The 19,127-nt window shown below is 35.1% G+C and overlaps 1 protein-coding gene across 6 annotated transcripts in view; it reads left to right on the forward strand.

The window, feature by feature from the left end:
* Positions 1 to 1,266: 1,266 nt before the first annotated feature.
* Positions 1,267 to 19,127, forward strand: part of LOC117172691 (UPF0764 protein C16orf89 homolog) — a 40,468-nt gene continuing 22,607 nt past the window's right edge. For 2 of the 6 annotated variants that reach the window (XR_004467045.1, XM_033360836.1), the window contains exons 1-6: positions 2,212 to 2,307; positions 3,157 to 3,255; positions 3,342 to 3,491; positions 11,893 to 12,191; positions 12,380 to 12,515; positions 12,601 to 12,712. Coding sequence is in view for 5 of the 6 variants with exons in the window: in XM_033360836.1 (XP_033216727.1) it covers positions 2,217 to 2,307; positions 3,157 to 3,255; positions 3,342 to 3,491; positions 11,893 to 12,191; positions 12,380 to 12,515; positions 12,601 to 12,712 (887 nt within the window). In the remaining variant the exon portion in view is untranslated. Of the gene's footprint in view, positions 1,386 to 1,438; positions 1,536 to 2,211; positions 2,308 to 3,156; positions 3,256 to 3,341; positions 3,492 to 11,892; positions 12,192 to 12,379; positions 12,516 to 12,600; positions 12,713 to 12,807; positions 12,989 to 19,127 lie in introns of those variants that run through there. The other 4 variants (XM_033360837.1, XM_033360838.1, XM_033360835.1 and 1 more) reach the window with 4 other exon arrangements.

Below are 19,127 nucleotides of genomic sequence, written 5' to 3' on the forward strand. Positions count from 1 at the left end.
GTAGGGAATTTTGTTCAGACTTTGAAACAGCTTTTAATACACCAATCATATCGGTTAGAAATGTGTTCCAGTGTTTTGTGTACATATTTTTAGCCCAATTTGATGCTGTTTAAAATTTGTTGGAAGATTCGAAAATATATTAATTTCACCGATTTTTATATACTCATATATCATAAATAATATTTTATAGATTGAAGAGGTTTAATACCTTGAGTTTCATTTTACTTTGCCTTTCAGACAGTTACGCAATTTTTTTAAACATGTTCATTAAAACGTACTTAAAAAATAAATATTAATTGATTGCGACTACTTTGAATATAAATATTAATGGTGATGTTTAGATTAAATACATATATTACATTGTGATAATTATTTTGCAAATTAAATTTCTAACGCTAATGCGGGTATCGAACCTACATCTATACGCCTAAATTTATCGCTTAGCAGTCGGGAGTGCTAACCACTGCGCTAAACCGACAAGTTGAAACTCCATGAAAAAACCATCCTCATAAGCTACAGTTCAGAAAAGTTAAGGTACCAAATTTTAAGCTCTCCTTTTCTAATCATTTATAATTTTGTGACGTTACGTAAATGTAAAATAAACGAACTATTAACAGGTACATCAATACTATCATTTTTAAATAAATAATTCAAATCGATTACAATTTTTCTTAGCGTATATTTTGTTTTTTCTCGGTGGATCATCGGCAAATATAAATAGCCAATATAGGCTGTCAGCACTGGCTTAAGATTGGGCCGATTTAAATCAAATATGGTTAGCCGTGGTAAAACTGAGACTTAGCGCAATAAAGTGCCGATACTGGGCCAAGTATCGGTGGAGGATCGGCCAATATAAATAGCTAATATAGGCTGCCAGCACTGACTTAACATTGAGCCGATTTAAATAAAATATGGTTTTCCGTGGTAAAAGTGACGAAGCGAAACATGGTTCACCGTTCTAAAAGTAAGACTTGGCGCAAAAAAGTGCCGATAATGGGCTAAGTATTGGCCGAGGATCGGAAAATTTGAATAACTAATATAGGCTGCCAATAGTGTTTCAACACTGGGCTGATTAAAACGCCGATATTGGCCCAATATCGTTAGCCGACATTTGGATGCCAAAATTGGACCAACACTGGGCCATCTATTCAGGTTTGGCAATTCGCACTTGGATTGATTTGACATAATGCCAAATATATAAATCCACCTGTCCTCGCAACTTCCGAACGTTCAGCGATCAATGTTTGGCATTAAGTGCAACACTCACAGTTTCCGAGCAGCAACGCTTCTAAAATAAGATCATTATCAAGTGCATTTGTGACATTCATATCTACCGCCTACTTATCGCAACGACCTTATTTTGTCACCTTTACTGCCCTAAAACAGTAAGTGTTGCATTTAATTCGAAATATTGAGCGCTTAGAGTTCGGCTACTGCGAAAAGAGGGCAATTCTTATGATTGGAATTACCGCTATTCATAGTGAGCTTATTTTATCACCGTTGCTGTTGCGAGAAGCGCGCTATACAAGGCGGACGTAATGTTAACCAAATTTTAATGCATGATACTGATATTGTCGTCATATTTGCTTTAAATGCTATAAGAATATATCTTATGCTCTGATTTTGAGCGCTTGGCGCCGTATAGCTGTAAAACTTTCCATTTTTGTTAAAAATTTTCAATTAATATTTCATTAGGCCTTATAACCTACAAAACTGCAAAGTTTTAACCAAATCGACCAAAATACATTTTCCCATGCATTCTGTGCATAGTCCTTTGTATGTACAAGATAATTGAAATTAGTTGTTGACATTTAAACAAGAAATAATGCAAAGTCCTTTCATACTTATACCTTGTAAATATTCAATTATTAACTTTCATATTTTTTCATCCAATGTACTTTTTAAGCTTTTATAAATTCATATTTGTAAAAAATTAAAGGCATCAGCATGATAATCGGATAGACAATTCGTCTAGATCTGTAAAATGAGTTTGGTGTGTAGTTTCATTGATCCTGTGGCCCGCGAGAAAATTGTCTCTTAAGAGAAATCCATGCAATTTTTCAACGTTGCTCAAACGAAGAAAAAGCACCAGAAACCAATACCAGTGGTTGGAGTTGTTTTAGTTTATATTGAGGCTGCTCGTAGTGGGGAGTATATAAAAGCCTAGGTGCCAGGTGGAACTTCGGTGTTGTATAATATTCTTCGGGAGACTAGCCATGCGATTTAGTTATCCGGAACTAATATTTTTCGTAATAATATGCACATGTTGTTCCGGGATATATGCTATATTTAATACTGAAGAGTTTGGTGAGCACGATAAATGTTAAAAAGAAGTGAAAAGTGAATTCTGATTTTTTTTATTTTCTAACAAATCTTATAATATACTATATATATATATTATTATTATTATTATTATTATTATTATTATTAAAGGCTATCATAATATACAATCTCTGTGAAGGGGCGCATGAATATTTCCAAAATTTTACATTTCCTCATTTTTATTTAACCGAAAGTAATTTGGCCGAAAACAATGAATCCTCATTTTTATCTTCACGAATTATTGTCTGTCCTAATTTTTATTTTGCCAAATTTGCCTAATTTTTATACTTTGAAATAATAATTCGTTAAAAAAGACTAGGCCAAATGATAATTAGGAAAAATAAAAATTAAGTTAAATGGTCATTCAAAAAGAAAAATATTTAGTGAATTTGTATTCAGTGAAATCACTTTCTAGAAGATAAAAATTAGAGAAAGCATAATGAGAGAAATATTAAGTCAAGTCAACCAACTCAATTGGTTTGTAATGTCGTAAATGGAATATGAAATGAGAGATGTGTAGTTTACTATAGTTACAGAAGGTGTATTTTACATTAAGTGTAGTTCCAGAAGGTATATTTTACAGTAATGATGCATGTTAATTAAAGTCAATTTGCAAATGGAGTGTGTGGTTCAAAAAGAAATGAAGATAGAGAATTGAAATTATTAAAGTATTTAAAAAAGATCACGATACATGTACTTTATTTCTCAATATTGTAAAAAATCTGCCGCAAATTAGATTTTTTTATGTACAGAAAAAGATTCTTTCTGGCCTAATTAAAAAATTCGTATCTCACCCTAATACACAGTACGAAACAATAATGAATTTAATTGTAGATCGACGACTAAATGCATTATGGAAAGTTGTAAACTACATGGCTCACAGAGCAGAGAAGATGAACGTAGACGCTATTTTTGGCTTAACTTTAGCAGAAGGTAAAGTTTTTCTACATTTTCATTTGTTTCTAAACCAGTTTCTAAACCTTGTATGTATGAATATATTGAATTAATGATTTTCTTAGCACATATTATGGCCACATTATCTCACTCAAATGCACATTTTATACAATTGGATCATCGACTTTTTTTAGCAAATGTAGGAAAAATTTGTGACGACGCCCGAAGATTCATGAAAAAGAATGTTAAACCTGAAAACAAAGTGGTAGCTATAAGTAAGTTAAAAAATGGCCTTTTTCTCTTCAAAATGTGAAGGTTTAGTAAAATATTGATTAAAAATTTTTTCACGTTCGTATAATTTAAATTCTTTCAAAATATTAATTTTTTAGCTAAGATAATTAAACGTTAATTTATTTAAAAAAAAATGTAGACACAACAGAATTTGAATTAAAAAAACATAGATTTGTTCTTTTCATTAAAAAAAACGAAATTTCTCGTCGTCCTGAAATTCAGGACGACTAGTCCATCCCCCTTTCCAACTCCCGTAATTTTTCGAAACCAATAAATGCAACCTGATAAAAACTGATACAAATTTCACAATTAGACGTTGATATATCTATAAATAATATTTCATGAATTAAAATAAATTGATTGACCACCATTGATTAACCATTCGACCAAAAGATGAAACATTGTTGATTATTTGAAATAATGATTAAAAATACAAATGTAAAAGTCAGTTAACATATTAGATAAATATTAAATAAACGTTTCTTTGTCGGCCTGCTGGCCTTGAAAAAATGAGTTTCTTACGCCTCGCCTTGCATGTATGTTCCTACTTTACGCTTTACCTCGCATTGCCAAGCTACCATCCTTTCTTTCTCGTGCATTCTTCTTTCCGGCTCCCCCCTGACAATATAGTTTATGCATATTCCTTGCTAACCCCAGTGTCCACTTCACATACTTCTCTTAAATCCTTTTTACCTCCTCTTTATCCTTCTACCACCGTGCCACCACATCATAAAATGAAACACTCAATACTAGCGAATCGTACAATTATATTCTCTTTCCAAAATCATCAGCGAACAACTTCTTCCCCAGTCCCCGCACCTGCATCATCGTCACATTGGCCCTTCTCACTCTCTCGTTAATATGACCACCCAGTGCCCCATCCCTCGGAAACAGGAAGCCCAGGTACACAAATTCTTGCACCTCCTGCATCACCATGCCCTTCCACTCAGTTAACATATTTATAGAGGCTTTTGCAATTCTATTCTAATATATTTATTTAAAAGATTTCAAAAAAATAAATTAGGTCAATTTAACTTACACTAATAGTGCATTTGCGTAAAGAGTAATAGAATTTTATTAATTTATCATATTTAAATAACCCAGTTGTTTTATTTCATTAAATTTACTGCGCACACCTTCACCATTTAACATTGATGTATTTCGAATCAATATTTTTGGTGCCAACAAAAACCTTTTCAGCTATATTGGAAGGCCAATAAATCTTTTTAGTAAAGGGAAAAATATTTGTTTGATCATTTACTTTGTTGCAGTAATAAACTGAAATGAACTATAATTTACCTAAAATAACCATACATATTTTAGACAATTCGTTCTTAATACAAGAAATATAGTTGTTATTAGGACATAAATTGCAAGATTTTCGTTTTTATAAATATTATTATAACGCGTGTGACGTGCCCAAACAACTAAAACTTTCATCAAATTGAGAGATCGAATTTTGTAATGAAAAAATAGTTATACTTTCGACTCTCCCAGGAAACAAACATCCATTCACTTGCATTTGAATGGGTTTTGAGGTCTTCTGAATAGTGTATCTGTCACTGGAATTGCAGATACCTTCCCATCGGTTAGAATGAGTTTCGAATGAGAAACGAGCTTTTTTAATCGGCCACGTAATCTTTTTGCCATACCCATTCAGTAGAAATTATGAATCCGCATTAACCAATAGAGGAATAATAGTTCCGATAGAAAAATATTAATAAGAAAAAAATTGATGTGAATGGTTTAAATTATTTATTAAAAACTAGTTAAATGGGCAACTTTTAAGAAAATCCTGGCATAAATGTAGTCTACTTTTATTTGCAGAATATTTATTGTCAGGCATTTTAATTGATTTTGTTGAACTTTTTTTCACATATTTGTATTACACCACATCAGAATGTTGAAAATTTATTTATATATTTTATGTTTATAAATTCTCATTTTCACTGAAAGTGAAAAATAAATGAGTTACAATCTGTGGGTTATGTGAAACTTTACATTTATCTGATATCTATCTTAAATTCACAAAAACTATCACTCTCGTTTTATGTGGTAGAAAATACCTTTAAAAAATGCAGGTATTGAATTTTTTAACATTTCGATCATTGTGATGCGAATGGATATGAGAGAATGGCAGAGTTCGTTTCTAACACGTGGACTCCCTGCAGCCATTAGCATGTGCACTGAATAAATTTAATGTAACTGACGCTTAGTTCAAAATAAATCTTATAATTCCTGTACAAAATAATCTATTGAAAACCAGTATAAAAACAGAGTCACAACTAAATAATCATTAAATTTAGAAACAAATTGTCGCATCAATTATAATATATAACAACATTATTTAACTTGAATTTCTTGAATTTTTGTTTAATCAGAATTGTCCTAATCAAATGTATTACTTCATACTTCTCATTCGAAAGAATTAATTCTTTAAAAGTTTAATCTGCATATTCTACTCAGTTAAACATAACCTGAGGTGACATACAATTGGCAGCTTCACGCTTATTGAAAATTGCTGTGTGTGCATCGTATTTTTACTATTCGTTGTGATCTTTTAAGAACTCTATTTCAAATTAAATTTGAACCAATTCATGCGCACATTAATGAATCGTCGAATGCCCATATGAATTATTTCAGATAAGTGAGTCTCATTCCGCTCTATTCACTAAGCATTTTAACGAATGTGGAATGGCAGATTTAAAGCACCGCTTTCAGGTGACCGATTAAAAATACAGCCAACCCATTGAATTTTCATTCTTTCAGTCTGCAAATAACAGATACGCAATTGAAACCGACTCGATTTTTATCGGTTCATTTTTCCTGGGCTTTTACATACCAACGCGTCTAAAATTGCACAAGTACTCTAACTTTCAAAAGCATCGTAAAACCTTCTCACAAATAATGTATAATAATCATGTGAAATACGATTCCTACCATACAAACATTTTTTTGTAACAAATTACGTCCAGGAACCAATTTTTTTAAATTTTGTTTTTGTAATTTCAAAATTTTAGCTGTACAAAAACGTTCCTCAGTGCGTCTTATTTAAATTCCGAATTGGGAAACTCCATACCTCAATTCGTGTAGGGGAAATCTCCTAACAGTGGATAGCAAAAATTTCTAAATAGCAGTAAGCATAGAATATGCCATTAATTAAAGAGCTCCTGCGTATAATTCATAATCGTAATTCATAATCCAATACAAAGTTTTTGGTATTATTTTGAGTAGTTAATATTTCCTTTATTGTTGCACAGAAAAAGTTTATCCGTGAAAAAGTCACGAACTTGTAGCTATGTCTCGGATACGGGAGTACAAAATTAAACAATAAAGCCTTATTTTTATCAAAAAAGTATGGATAAATTTAGAACTTTTTTACGAACAGTTCAAATTTCCTACGAGCCGCTCCTGAGAATTTTAGACTTTAATATAAAAAGGGAAACATTTTATTTGTGCCGTTTAATTAATATTTATTTTTAAATTAGCACCACTCTGAGGATACAAATCCTCGAACCGCGTGGAAAAGGTTCAATGGGTGAACCACGGCTCAGCAATGGAATAAACGTGGGGTGAGCGTGTGATGAGCGTGGGTTAACTGTGTAGCAAGCGTGAAGTAAGCGTGGGGTAAGCGCGTCTCAAAATTAGGTCAATGTTCATGCACGTTCGTCCCATAATTATGAACAATGGGTCGAGCATGGCTAATGGCCCCTCTGCCATGCTTCACCCACGGTCGAACGTGATTTGGTTGATATTGAACTATGGAAAAATTGTCGAAGATGGACAGAATATAATAAATTTTCCTCACTTTTTAAAAAAGCTTGGTGAATAAATATTTACTTTTATTGGACACAAAAGAATATTCTTAAGAACATGTAAGTGTCAGAGAAAATAAGCCTGCGTTAAAAATGGAAATATTAAGTTTGCTAATAGTCTAGACATCTCTAAATGGTAAGTTCACTACCCGGGTGCACCGGGTCCCGCATCCGATAGTTTAGCACGTATTCTACAAAAACTTTTTGAAAATTTACATTGTTCCAATAGCGACAGTAACTAAAAATTCAGCGTTTGGATTGCACAATGAGCTTTGTGCGTGGATTCGGCCAGCTTAGTAGGCAAGAGAGGGAATAACGCGTGGCTATAGGCCGAATTAGTTGAGCAAATCATTTTAAAACTGCCATCCAATCAAATCGGTCCGTAGCAACGCGTTACCCCCTCTCTTGCCTAGTAGGCAGCCTGAGTCCGAGTGTTGAGCTCGTTGTGTAATCCGCACGCTTAATTGTGAGTCAAAGATCCGGCTGCATCAGATCGAACACAAGGTAGTTTAACACGTATTCTACACGAACTTTTAAAAAATTTAAATTTTGTGAATAACGAAAACAATTCATCATGGTGAGTCGACGACCCGGGTGCGCCGGATCGAGTGTCAGGTACTTAAATACGTATTTCACGAGAACTTTGAAGACTTTACATTTTGTGAATAACGAAAACAATTCCAAATGGTGAGTCGACGACCCGGGTGCACCGTGTCGTGCACCAGGTAGTTTACCACTTATTCTATGAGAACTTTTTAAAAATTTAAATTGTGCCAACTGCCGAAATAACTACCAATGGTGAGCCGACTATCCAGGTGAACCGGATCGTACACCAGGTAGCTTCGCGCGTATTCTGCAAAAACAAAAAAAATTATGATTGGTCCAACAGCCAAAATAACAAAAAATTGTAAGTCGACGACCCGGGTGTACTGTGTCGCGCATCAGGCAGTCTAGCACGTATTCTGCGAGAACTTTATAAGAATTACAATTGTGACAATTGCCAAAATAACTGCCAATAGTGAGTCGACGATCCATGTGCACCGAATCGAGTATCAGGTACTTTAATACGTATTTTATGAGAACTGTTAAAAACTTTAAATTCTGTGAATAACAAAAATAATTGTAAATGGTGAGTCGACGGCCTAGGAGCACCGAGTCGCGCACCCGATAGTTTAGCGCGTATTCGACGAGAACTTTTTAAGAATTTTAATTTTTCCATCTACCAAAATAACCACCAATAACAGACGATCCAAGTGCAACGGATCGAATACCAGGTACTTTAGTACGTATTTTAAAAGAACTTCTTCAAAATTCAAATTGTTCCAACAACGAAAATAACTTCCAATAGTAAGCTGACGATCTATGTAAACCTAATTGCGCACCATGTAACTTAGAACGTGTTTGACGAAAACTTTTTAAGAATTTTGATTTTTTCAACTGCCAAAATAACCACCAATATTAAATCAATGATCCGCTCAGACCGAACCGCGCAACAGGTAGCTAAGCACGTATTCTACAGAAACATTTTCAAAATCTACGATCTTCTCTCCTCACATTTTGCCCACATTTCTCTGCCCAAAAAGAGAGGCGCATAACATCTCTGTTCCGTTTGTCGCAGATTTGGCATGGGAAACCCTGTCAGTAGCAATGCTACCACCAACATAGCCATCAAAGTCATGAGAGGAAAGCTCAAGCCCTACCATTAAGTTATTTTCCTTTTGAAGGATTAATAAGTCACTCGGTGAGGAGGGGAGTGATAGTGCTTCAACCAAGGTTTCTGTTCAATCTCTTAAGAAATAACCCCAAGTGAAGAGCATCACAAAATCCTCATGTGAGATTTCCCACTCGGGCACATGAGTATCTAAGTTCATACTTTTCTGCCTTGACATACTTCTCTAGCGTTCTTGCCGTCTATGCATTTCTTCATGCAAGCTCTCGTGTGTCTGTGAATTCTTACGTCTCTTCTAATTAGGGTCTCATTCACACATTCTAACCATTCTTTCCGCTAGAAACTTTGCCAGTTACTTCACATTAATATACTTGTTTCGTAAGTCGTTCATCTTTCATTCTCCCAACATGCCCGAACCATCTTATCCGATTTATTTCCTATGTTTCAACTGGTCTTTCTTCTCACCACATTCTTTGAAGATTATCTCGTTACTCAGTTTGTTCAACAGAGTTTGCCCGCAAAATATGCGCAGGAATTTCATATTGATCGCGTTGATGGAGCTCTTATACTTTTGTTCATACGTCCGTGTCTCGCTACAGGATAGCACAGTTGGTACAAATATATAATTATGTGTTGCCATTTTAGTTTTATTTGATATATTTTTACTTCTGATAATGGGCGCTACTCTAACGATAAACTTCTTACCCTCGTTGATGCGCCTACCTATTTCCTTATCCATCTTTCCGTCACTAGTGAATAAGCTACCAAGATATACGTACATATCAACTTGTTCCATTCTCTCATCATTTAAGATAATTTTGCATACTGTTTTCTGAGGCTTTCCATCGAATACTATAATTTATTTATTTACGTTGATATGCAGGCCCATATCCTTCATGCTTGTCTTCAGTTTGTTCAGCATTCTCTGCAAATCTTCTATTAAATCTGCCATAAATAGACATGACATAAATGGACATAAATGAACATAACGCAACCTTGTCTAAAACCTACTATAATATCTAACCAGGCATATGAATTTTTGTCAACGCAAAATGAAAATTAATTCAGATATTTAAGCATTTCACGATTATACACTATACTGAGCTATACACTGTGAAGAATGAGATTACCCTTGAATGTAAATTGTTGCGAAAAAATATGTCGGTGTGGCAGGAATCGTATGACGTAAGCAAATATAACGTGGAATTAAAGTAAAACATAACAAATTAATAAATTCAATTAAATTATTTTTACATTCTCGTGAAAGAAGGTATTAGACTTGAATAAAATTTGACCCCGACACCCTACTCCGCTTTTGTCAAATATCCACGCTTTGGGACCTTCTGATCCCGAAAAACAGGTTTTCGCGAATGTGTCTGTCTGCCTTTTTGTCAGCACGTGTTTCTGTGTACTTGCATGTCTGAAGATTTTTAGAATGTTCGTACTATAACTTTCAGAAGAATTGACAGAGCGGATTGGGCTTTACTACACTCTTTAAGGGCCTTAAATTGAAACTCAATTTCGTTAGGCAGCCATTTTACATACAATTTCAAAAAATTAGAGCATTTGCAAAATTTTCGAGGCCGATTTTTTTAAGATTTGAAATTCTACTTACGGCTATCTGTAGTATACAAAAATACGAACAATTTATAAACATTCATTTTTTCGATAGACGTAACCACGGCCTTAATAATGAAAAATAAATTTGCGGATGAGCTGGTTTCCCCCACATGCGCGTGTACAAATAGATATTATAAGGATTGATAGATAATATAACAGAGAAGATAGATAATATAAGTTTACAAGAGTTGGAAGCTTATTTTTAAGCCACAAAATTTGTGTACGAATAACACAATTAGGACCCACATAATTCATACAAGATAATTCAAAAAAAAATATTAAGGTTATTATTTTCCATATTCATGCAATAAAATTTTTTACGATCCACACCTAAAAAGAGAGTTTAAAAAGTTAGAGAAGATGAGAAGGCATTGGTGATCAGGGCGAAAAGGGTGAATAACATAGGAAGAGAGAGGTTAATCTCAAGAAATATAGGTTTGTAGGGACCCAGGATGGGGTACGTGGGTATAAAAGGGAAGAAGTAAAAGAAATTTCTACCTCTGTCCCTTAATACTCATGTCGCCCTATCACTGTCCCTCTCACCTCCCCCCTCTCTGCTAGTTTCCCACCCCTTATTCACTTCTAACATTATTTGGAGTGAAGGTGCGAAGGTGAAGAATAAAGAATAGAGTTGGAAGTGAGAAGTTTGAGAGTACATGGGAAGAGATCTGAAGTGCAATATAATTCAATACATCAAGAAATTAATAAATTTCCCTTACTTTCTCAAAAGCTAAAAATTAATATTAAATAGGAAACGATGGGGAGATTTCTGCATGAGATGTGCGGATAGGCATACAGGAGAGGGTAGCTGGTACATGGTTGTAGATGTAGGTGTTGGTCTAGGTGTAGGTTTAGGTGTAGCTGCAGTTGCAGGCATAGTTGAAGGCGTATATGAAGATGTAGGTGTCCGTGTAGGTGTAGATGAAAGGTTTTCGAAGGAGTAGAAACGTCGTGATGTATTAAGGTGCATGCATATTGGGAGAGAGAGGTGGATGTGGAGAATAAAACAGATTGGTGCACGGTAATGATGACAACCTGAAAGAGTAAGAGAAGGTGGTTTCGAGAGAGGAGATGATAGAGGGTTGACAAAGGGTTAAAGAGAAATGATTAATAAAGAAAGGGGCAGAAAGGTAAGAAGTATAGATGTACATGTGTATAGAGGGCATGAGAAGGAGTGGAGAAGGGGGTCATGAAGAAAAATATGCAAAAATGTTGGAACGCTAGCCTACGCAACCCTTCCTATTGGGCCTTAGCAACTCGATTAATGAACAGTGTTTTCAGTGAACGAGGCACTAAATCGTCTAGAACCTTGGATTTATCCAATTGAATGGAAAAATGGTCTTCTGGCAAAGCCCATTTTGCGAAAATTGAATAATACTCACGAAATATCCAGTAAACTTTTGAACAGTGGGACACCTTCAGAGGTTCAAAGTGACTACTGTATTTCAAATATGCTGAAGGGATATCCCACAGAAACTTGTAAAGTTTCAGAAGAATGTGAGCTAATGTTATTAAGAAATGATAATCCCCAAGGATATGCTCTCACACATAGGCTTCTTTTGGTTTGGATCGCAAAAGCCGTAAGTCCTTATAATTATTATAAAATCGCCAAAGCATTTACTGGCACTAGAAAAAATCGCATTAAAAATATGCTGGCTTAAATACAATTTTTCGATATTTAAAATAAGAATATTCTAAAAAAATGATCAGCCAATTTTCGAATTCGTCTGTTATAATTTGTTAAGATTATGTTATCTTTTTTGCATAGTTTCATTGTCAAGAGTTAAAATTAACTACCTACATAGAGCTTGCTTCTGAGTACTGTACTTTGATTTTACAAAATCTTATCGATATCGAGAGTCTGGAATTTCCTCCTCCTGGAACAGATTTAGCTTGTGAAGAAGGTATCCAAAAAATTGCTCCTAAAATTTAATTTCTGGTTCATTCGTTGAAAAATTGATTGTCTTGACTTCAGTTTTTATGTTCCAGTCGTTATTTGTGGCTCTGAAGGGTATCTCGAATTCTCCAATGACTATTATGCCAATTTAATCATGAGTTGGCAGCAGCCAGTGGGCTGCTTTGATTCGCAAACCACTCTCAGGTACGTGCATTTACTGATTTTTTAAAAATTCTCTTCTTATAAAAAATTAAAACCCAATTTTCGAATACATCAACAATATGCGACTTGGCTTTTAGAACAAAAGAAAATGGTTCACGAATACTAAGAGCAGTCAAGATAATAGATATCAACTGTGAAAGTCACGCTACTGGACTTGGAGCTGCCAGTCTTGCTTTGCTAATTCGACAATACGTAGAAACTTCCAACTACATTTAAGAACGAAAGTTGATAATAAAATTAAACTTTTTTCTGGTCAAACAACGTCATTTAATAGATAAACATCATAGATAAACTCAAAATGTGAGAGCTCCACACCTTCCAGAATGAACCACGATTCACAACAATTATATCAGACTTCCATCTCCAAATTGCAATTGTGGTTTCGCTACTTGCCGCTGATCTGACCACAATTTTAGAGTTTCATTTCAAAAAAGTCGCTATCCATGCCCGCCTTCTATTGGTTTTTATCTCAAAACGTATTTTGTGCTCGACGTATTTTTCCGGGTTCTTTTACCTAATTGGTTATTTTTAATATGTGTTTTACGTGGGGAGGCAGGCAGTGCGACTCTTGCCGAAGAAACACCATCAGTATAGCGGAAAGGTGACATGCGCGGGTACTCACATTCGGAGATTGCACATTAAACATTCTGAAACTTCCGGTTTAGCAACGAGGCTACTTGCAGACATACCCCGCCACTATGGCTAAATCGATTCGTGTGTATATCTATAATGCAGGAAAAAGGAAAGAGAAATAGATAATCCTAAGGGAACGTTCAAGTATTACCTAACGCGTTTTCTTGGCATTTTTACCCCCCCCCCATCCATACTTAACGCTTTTTCTATACTAAATGTATTTAACCTTAATATGGGCGCTGCACTACAACATGGTACGGGGCTTCTAGGCGCGTTAGGTAATACTACAACACTCCCTAATGAATGTTTTAGGTCAAACGAGAGGTCACATTGTACAAAGATTGTTTACAGAAGTGTGCTAGGTAAGGTAACTGTGGACTAGAAGCTTCATAATTAAATCTAGATGTGAGAGCTTTTATAAATTATGCGGGGTTCAAGAAGGATAATCATTTTGTGAACACACGAAATCTTTCTGGATCAGCCCTATCTCTTTAATAGGTTAGTTCTCTTGAAGAAGCTTTCTAATGCAGCTTAATTATTAACCGTTCTACCGAGTATTCCGAAAGAATTTCGGCATATTGTAGAAAAGACTGAGTAAGATGATGTTGAATTTGGAAAGGACCTCGCAGATGAAATAAGAGAAGCGAAGTTGGTAACAAAAAAAGGAAACGATTATCAACCATCCTCAGACGAGGAAGAAGGTTATCAAAAATGAGTTCTTATCAGATAATGAATTTCAGGAGACCCAGGGATATGAATTGGAATATCCCTTGTTTACAGTGTCAAATGCCACACCAACTATATCAGCCCAAGCCTCAGAACCAATCGAGATTCCAGAATCCTCGCAAGAAATAGAGGTATAGACAGCAGTTCGTAAAAAGCATTTTTAAAAAGATTGGGAAAAGCTTATGAACAAAAATGTCATTCTACAGTTTGCCCACAACATGCTCAATTTTTTTAAAAATATTTTTAATTAACAAACCAGATGGGTCAAAAAAATTTATTCTAGATTTAAAGGAGTTTAACTATTTTCTTTGTACTGAACATTTTAAGATAGAAGAATTTAAAACAGTAATTAGATTATTGCACCTTAACTCATTCGTTTGTAATTCAGAACTAAAAATGCTTAGCTTGTGGTTCCTACCCGTGTAAAAATATGTCGTCTTAAAATCGACTTGGCTCGTCTTGAGTTGGTCGCCAAAACGGCCATGTCTCGCTGGCGGCCAGGAGCTGGCTGGCTAGTCGAAAACGTAAGTCTAGAGTTTACGACTAAGATTTACGACGTATTTTGAAGACAATTTGGGGTGTACTTGTCTTGAGACGAGAAGTTTTATTGTGAATCTTAAGACGAAAAGTTTAAGTATTAAGAAGTAGACAGAATTTTTTCTGAAGAAATATATATTACCAATTTAGGGCTTTAACATTTTCCAGGGTAAAAATTAAAAAAGTTTCCCTTTGTAAATTTTATTTTTCATTGTACCCCGACCTCTACGAACTATGGACCCCACCGGCCGGGTCTGCGATTTTCAAGAATCAGGTAGCTAGGCTGGGGCCAAACAGTTGGCATTTAGTAAGGATTACAATTTTACGACTAATAGAACTTGTGATTTTGTAGTTAATGATTTGCTTATTCAAAATTCGGACTCTGTCAGGCTCAAGAACTACAATCATATAAAATTTTCCGTAAAAAGGTTAAAACTTTGATTTTACTACAAGTATCTAGTGAACTGTTGGCGATGGGAAAAAATGGATAACATTTTTAGATTTGCTATCCAAAAAAGATAATTATTGCAGTTAAACGAAATTATTATTGCGTAAAAAATAAGTACCCTGGAGATAAATAATATAAACATTCTGTCAAATTTAAAGCGGATTAGTGATGAACCTCGGAGTTCTTTAGAGCCCCTTGTTTTCGGTATCCTTGAGTTTTGCTTGGAGACGACAAATTTCGACTTAAGACCAAAAATAAAGTATCGCTCGCAGCCAGGGGCGAGAATTACAAAAACGTCTTGGCTATATCTTGGCTATCTCTTGAATGAAGACATAACCAAGAGGAATTATTTTTAATCCGATATAGGTTCTGCAAGTTGGTATTTTTTTATATCCATTTTTGATGATATAGGGTAAGAACACCAATTCCTGATACTCCTTCAATTGTTGGTACCCTTCTCTAATTTCGTAGATGATACATTTTTTGATCATGCGCTCTCTTAAATAATTTTATTTTGGTAGCATTTTTCCATACAATCTATATGTTAATTATTCAATTCAATGAAGTATGTATCCAAAATAAAATAAATTCACTTAGGTTTTTCGGCTGCCAATAATAGAGCTAAGATACCCAGAATTGGTGCTTTTAGAAAAATAGTGACAAGTTTTGCTTTACCGGATATAGATGTATTTGCTTCACGCTATAGTCATAAGGTTGAATGATACTGATCTTGCAGGAGAGATTTCCATACCTTCGCAATTGATGCTTTCACTACCTCTTTGTCTCATTTTTTTGTTTATGCTTTCCCACCTTTTTCTCTGATTCTAAGAGTCATTAAGAAATTTATCCAGGAAAAGACTAAAGCTTTAATAGGGATGCCTCTTTGTTTGCCACATCCTTGGTTCGAAATTTTTCAATCACGTATAGTCGATAGGCCAATTATTTTTAAACCTTCAAATGGTTTATCCGGATATAAAAGGAACCGAAAATACTTTAGAACATTTCTCTGGTTCAAAAACAGGTTTAATACTTTTTTCAAGATAATGTCTAATATCTATCCAAGATGTAAGATATATCTCAAAAATAAATAATTCAAATTATCCAAAATACGGCTAGAGAATTCTTTACAGTACATGATTTATGCAGTGACTCCTCGTATATGCACTTCTCTATATAAATTAAAACATTATTCATTCATAGATATTATATTGGCACTCTAGGTCTAGATGCTGAATCAAATAAGATCACAAAGCAAATCATTTTTCTCTTATTCGAAAATATTGTCATCCGTTTTTATATTTTTTTAAATGACTTTTTGAACGGTTTAACCTTCTTCGCTTGATTTTAGGGCATTTAAATTGTAAGCTCACTGTTTTCCATATTAAATATTTTTAGCAGAAGAATCTTAAGCCGACTTGCAAACTGTTTTTGAATTTAAAACATTTAAAATCAATAATGCAAACGTATTTTTTATGTAAAAAACTCTTGATAGTGAAAAAAATACAAGATCTAATGATTAAATTTCGACAACACACTCTCAAATGTCTCTAAATTGATCGCTGTATTCTTGTTTTTTTTTAAATCGAAAAAATGTTTTATACTTTAATTTAAATGTTGAACTTTAAAGAGAAATTATAATTTTCATTTATCTATTGTTTTTATAACGTTTTTTATGAATGTTTCCATTATCAGTGGAACCCACGTTACGATAAACATAAGTAACACCTATGACCACTTTCATCCACTTTTCCGTGCAGTCTGCACAGATGACCACTACATTTGCTCTTGTCCTGAGTGGACAGAAATCGACTCGATCAAGTGGCGCGAGACTGTGTTTTGCCTTCGCATCTGTTTCAACTGTCTGTCCTTAGGACATCTCAGGAAAGATTGTGCTTCAAGGTTCAAGTGCCAGTGATGCCCGGAACGCCATTAAACTTCTCTTCACCGTTCCTCAGACCGCAAACGAGCAAGGTCTGGCGACTTGGCCAATTAAACTGCTAAGAAATCCCGTATGAACATTGGATCTATCTCGTCAGAAACGGAGAATCCATTCACCTCTTCGTGAAAAGTTTTGCTTACCACGGCACAAGTTTTCGTGAAAACCGCGGACGGACATCAAATTAAAGTTAGAGCACTTCTCGTAAATCAAAGCCCATAACTATTCCTAGACTGAAATTGTGCGCTACTCTTCTCGTAACTCGGCTGATCGATTGCGTACGGGAGGGGTTGAATAACAATCTTGCTGTCACGTACGCTTGGTCAGATTCACAAAACGTCCGGAGTTGGATTCAAATAGACGACCCTTCTCGCTGGTGAATGTACGTCGCCAACAGAGTATCAGAGATACAGCGGAATCTCTCCAACGCCTCCTGATGTTTGTTCCTACTATTGAAAACCCCGCTGATATTGCTACTCGAGGAACGAACCCTTATTCTTTAGTTAATCTTACGCTGTGGTGACATGGCCCACAATGGCTTCGACATACTGAAGTTCACTGGCCAATGCTTCCGTACGTTCATGAAGCCTTTCAAGAAAAGAATCCGCAGGTGGAGATGACACCTATTTCGATTCTTTACGCTCATCGTAGTCCTTCCACAATTAGCACCTTCTTTTCCCTGACTCGCCTGACAAGAGTGATTGCGCGATGGGAAAATTACTGGAGCGACACAATGCACTTACTCGTTTACATCCATTCATCGATTCAACTGGAATTTCGAGAATTGGCGTATGTCTAGCGAACTCTTCTCTGCCTTACGATCAACCACACCTGGTCATCTTGCAGGGTAAAAGTCCTATCGCAAAACTTATTGTTGACTGGGCCCACCAAACATCCCTAAATGGTGGGTTTGAGTTAGATTACTCGTATGCTATTCACCGAGCATGGATTATTTAAGCTCACGTTCTTGTCAAAGCACATATTCGTGATTGTGTTTCGTGCATCTACATCAGACTTCAAAAATCTAAGCAGTTGCAGGGGAATCTTCCTACTAAGATAATTACAGTTTTCCCTTCGAGAAAACCGAAATAGATTATTCAGGACCTTTTGCACTAAAGCGGACTGTCGGGCGCGACTACCGCACCAGCAAAGGATACATCGTCGTATTCATCTGCTTAAGTTCAAAAGCCGTGGATCTTGAAGTTGTCGGCGATCTCAACACGCAATGTTTTCTCGCCTCTCTACGACGCTTGGCTGATCGTCGAGGTGCCCCTCGATCGATTGGAACTTGGTGCTAAATTCTTTGGCGAACCGAGGCATAAAATGAAAGTTCATTCCGCCGTCCACTACTCACTTTGGCGGCTTATAAGAAGCTAATCCAGGGATTCAAGCTTGGATTAAAATGTCAATTAAGGTATTTAATTCTATGCACAATATATTTGATTTAAAATTAACAAGGGTTCAAGTAAGTGAACAATATTAGTGATAATTAAATCGCAGCTGTTATCGATTATAATTCGGATCCCTTTTACTCGGTCGCTTAACGTAACCTTAAATCACCGTGTGCTGATTACTTGCTTTCCGACAATACCTGCATTTGTAAAGTCATCTTTCAGATGTTCCTCAAGTCGCAAAAAAGTCCGGAAAAATTTAAATTAGATTACTTGTCTATGTTTAAATAGAGGTCAAATTTAAAAATTAAAAAATATTTAAAACTGTGGTCAACAAAATTGTTAATGCGAGAAAAAATGATCTCTGGTTAGAAAGGAGATATTGAAACAAATCAAGGTTTAGAAGTAAGAACACAGTACCCTGATAAACCTCAGACCTACTATAAAAAATGGATGAAATTGCATATTTTTCTGTAAATTTATTTCGCATAATTTGGACTTCAATAACATATGCTACAGTCTCGTGACGGGACAGGAACTGTAGGACTAGACCTGGCCATATGTATGTAATTTCCTTTCCATTTAGAAACTTTTCAGACGTCAGTATAATTAAAAAGAATATTATGAAAAGTAACATTCTCATTCTTAAATTTTTAACTCTTGCTTTATTCTAAAGAACGATGTTATAGGAAAAACCAAAAAAGGTCTAAGAATTCGAATGTTTGT

The sequence above is a fragment of the Belonocnema kinseyi genome, chromosome 5 (genome assembly GCF_010883055.1).
Source record: "Belonocnema kinseyi isolate 2016_QV_RU_SX_M_011 chromosome 5, B_treatae_v1, whole genome shotgun sequence".
NCBI classification, from domain to species: Eukaryota; Metazoa; Arthropoda; class Insecta; order Hymenoptera; family Cynipidae; genus Belonocnema; species Belonocnema kinseyi.